Raw genomic sequence first — 4,126 nt, forward strand, 5'->3', positions numbered from 1 at the left:
TTTCTGACGGCCATAAACCATCGAAAATAAAGGAAGAACCGTCGTAAAACTATTTTTACGACGATTATAAGCCGTCATAAAAAGGTCAAAAAGGGGCGAAGCAAATAACTTTTCCAAAGACTGACTTCGTCGCAAAAATATTTTTCAACGGCTCACCCGGAGAAGGTGGTCGTAAAAAAACCTATCCTAAATAACCAACCTGGCAGTATTCCAACGGTTTGTTTCACGAAGGTCGTCACAAAATAACATAAACCTGCTGACAATAGAAATCAAACATTCTAACAAAACATTCACAAAAACAACAAATTAAAACTAATGAATATTTCATTATCGAAATCACATACATGCAAAATAACGAAGTCAAAAGTCAACAATGCAAACAATAATGTTGGTTCCATACAAGTATACCGTGAAATAACGAAGTCACTAATGTCACAGTAAAACCAACCGAGCTAAAATTCAAAAGTCCAATTGATTTCCATTCAACACTTCAAACGATACGAAATATCATGGTAACTGCATTCACATACATACAAAATGAAGTCAGTAAGTTTCTTATGATTTGAAACTAACAAAGTGATGCATTAATGGTAACGACATTTACATACGTCCCAGAATTATACCATGACTTCCTTATATCTATGTATTAAAATCATGAAGACCATTATCAAAACAAGAGACATTCAGTTTTAGAACTCCGACAACATTTTAAGGTTTGGTGTGAGTAAAGAACACCCTAAAAAGTTAATCTTCATGCCTCAGGGATATCACGTCTATTTGCGACAACTCTCAGGTATCCGTCGTAAGAAAGTCTGTCACAAATAACTCGTTCTTTTGTAGTGTGAGCAACAACAATGTGAGATGGTGTACGAATTCGGTGAACTTAGCCTTTTCTATGCTCGCCGACGAAAAATCACCAAAGAAAATCCTGTGGAAAAAGAGGAAACAAGAGGGGAAGAAATGGGCTTTCTTTGGCCCAGTACTGGAGCCCCTTCAACCAAGCTTGGTCAATGAGTTCACGTGACCTATAAAAGTAACTTCCCAATTTGTTTCAAACTTGCCAATTTGTTTGATTTGTCTCCCACTATGCTCATGGGCTTATAAGAGTAACTTCCCAATTAGTTGTTTCTTTGTCAAGGGGCTAAGGTTATACATGTAAGTGATTAATTCCACATAGTGTATCAAAATTCGACGAAGATAAAAAAAAAAGTGATAAACGATTGAATCATATATTCTCACATCTATTATAATAAACAACTCAGTTGGTTAGAGGAGGGATAAGTCTGACCGTCCATTTTTGTTGGGAGTTTGATAGAGATCACATCCGACGACTGGTATAAATATCTCGTTATGTAAATAGACTCGAAAGGAAAGGGTAATAGTATAAATCGATCAAAATCAGTTAAGTTATACCTATATTAACTACTACCCACCACGTAGTTCTTTTTTGTCACGATTTACAACTTAGAGTTCGTTAATATCCATTTCCTATTTATTCTCTATTATCTTCTTTATTCTCTTTCCAAAATCGGAACAAATCAAGCAGGAATTTTGTTTTATTTGTCATCTCCGGCGTTAGCCAAGAGCGGCGGAAACCTAGTATATAATATATGGAAGGTAATAATAAATGGGTTTTTTTTTTCGGTTTTTTCAGTTATCCGTCAAACAAATCCAAACGAACCAAAACACTCCGTTTTTATATTTTTTTATCCAAACCGAACCAAAACACTCCGTTTTTATATTTTTTTTATCCAAACCAATCCGGATAACAATTGGATCGGTGTCCAAACCGCCCAAATCTGTTTGGATCTGATTGGTTTGGTCGGTTCAGACACTAAATGTACACTTCTAATAATTTGTATGTACCAACTACCATTCAGTGAATTTTTTTTTGAAAAAGATGATTTAATATTAAAAGTAATGGAAAAAGCAATACAAAGGTAGCCCCCAAAACAGGGGCGAGAGAACGAAAGAAGAAAAAACCTAAAAGAACAGAAAAAAACTACCTGCCCCTATAGGACATATAGAGTTACAAACTCAAGATGAAAGCATCCCACCCTACGACCAATTCTGTAAATGAAAAAGAGCGAGCCCACTCAAGATTTTTACTCCATTGGAAAATGAGACATTTAGCCGCGAAGTATAAAGAGTCTAGGGATCGCTTCTTGTCCCTAAAGATGATTTCGCTCCTTCCTAACGAAACAGCCCAAACGATCGCCTTAAGGATGAGATTCACAATAGCTCTCTTGTGGTTGTTTCCTTTAATTCCTTTCCATGCCAGAAAAAATGTCAGCAATTGCCTCGGGAAAAGTCCAAGCAATATTGAGACTAGAATTTGTTCCGCACTCCCCTTGTCACCCCACATCAAACAAAAAGATGTGTACAGGATTCCTCATCCACACCACATAAACTGAATCTATTCGGGGTTGTGAAGCCTCTCTTCCTCAAGTTGTCCACAGTCGGGATCCTTTCTAACATGACCGACCACAGGAACAAACTGATTCTCATCGGGATGTTGCTCTTCCAAATGATACTGAAAATGGGCTGGTTGGTCTGAAAATTGTGAGCTAAAAGAGTGTACATCGCCTTTACTAATATCTCGGAAACCACTTTTCCAAACTCTGGAATCTTGGTGACTTGACAAACATAAAGGAGCAATAGAGTTAAGTAGAGCATTGGACTCCTCCACTTCCCAATCGAATAACCCTCTTCGCAGGTCCACCTTCCAGCTATCCGCGGCCATGTTGAAGAATTCACTCACTGTCCCAATTCTAGAGACAGATAAACTGTACATAACAGGAAAAACATCTTTAAGAGGGTAGTCCTTCACCCAGATATCCAACCAAAATCTTGTATTTCTTCCATTGCCGATCTTGATCTTAGAAACCGATTTGAATTTGTGCCATCTCTTGAATATCCCTTTCCACACCGAGACCCCGTACGATCCTTTAGGGGTACCCAACTCCTCCCCATATTTCTCCTTGATGATTCTCCTCCAAAGAAGGTCTTTTTCCACGCCAAATATCCACAGCCATTTGGACAACGGAGCATCATTCATCCTTCTCAAACATTTTATTCCAAGACCCCCTTGTCCAACAGGAAGACATAACTTCTCCCACGCCACCCAATGGGTCATTTTGCTGTCTCCATCTCCATCCCAGAAAAAATCCTTGAATTTCTCCTCTAACACGTTACATACGGATACAGGAGCAGAAAACAGAGAAATGAAATAAATAGGAAGGGCCGAGAGAACAGCCTTAATCAACGTTAGTTTACCTCCTCTCGATAAGATTCTGGCCTTCCATGCGGACAGACGACGAGACACCTTCTCAATCACTGGATCCCAAACATGTTTAGATATATACGAGTATCCCAGAGGCAGACCCAAATAAGTAATCGGCAGGGAAGCTTTATCGCACCCGAAAGCAGTCGTGAGAATCTCCAACCTGGACACCTCCCTACTTCAATGACTTGGTTTTTGCCAAAGTTTACTTTAAGGCCAGAGGCAGCTTCAAACCAAATAAGAGTGTATTTCAACTTACCAATCTGGACGACATCATCTTTAAGGAAGAACAACGTATCATCCGCAAACTGGAGGTGGTTGATGGAAGACCCCCCTGGCTGCTTGGAACCCCTCAAACCAATTTAGTTCCTCCCCTCTGTTGATTATATGACTGAGGACCTCTGCAACCAAAAGGAATAAAAGAGGAGACAAAGGATCCCCTTGACGAATCCCTCTAGAATTTAGAAAAACTGATGTTGCTGAACCATTAACCAATGCAGAGAACGAGACAGAAGAGATGCAGTTGAAAATCCAAGTTCTCCATTTGTAATTGAAACCCATCTTCCTCGTGATATCATAAAGGAAATCCCAGCAAATTTTGTCGTAAGCCTTCTCCAGATCTACTTTCACCATGATCTCCGGCTCCTTAGATTTTAGTTTGGATCCATGAGTTCATTAGCTATAAGAACCCCATCCAGGATCTGTCTATCTACTTTCACCATTCAGTGAAATAGTCTTTATAATTTGAGACAAATGGTTCCAAGTGTATGTTGGGTGCTAAGTAAGATTATGGATTTATATAACTTGAGAAAGATATTTGATTGCTAGATAATTAACTTAATT

General features: G+C 38.8%; 1 protein-coding gene across 1 annotated transcript; it reads right to left on the reverse strand.

Moving 5' to 3' along the window:
- Positions 1-3,580: 3,580 nt before the first annotated feature.
- Positions 3,581-3,916, reverse strand: LOC147569704 (secreted RxLR effector protein 78-like). The gene has a single exon (XM_086663299.1). The coding sequence runs from the start codon at positions 3,914-3,916 to the stop codon at positions 3,581-3,583; it is 336 nt and encodes a 111-aa protein (XP_086519425.1).
- Between the last annotated feature and the right edge of the window lie 210 nt (positions 3,917-4,126).

The sequence above is a fragment of the Eschscholzia californica genome, unplaced genomic scaffold (assembly GCF_041429995.1).
Source record: "Eschscholzia californica isolate CP2 unplaced genomic scaffold, dmEscCali1.0.p SCAF_1, whole genome shotgun sequence".
NCBI classification, from domain to species: Eukaryota; Viridiplantae; Streptophyta; class Magnoliopsida; order Ranunculales; family Papaveraceae; genus Eschscholzia; species Eschscholzia californica.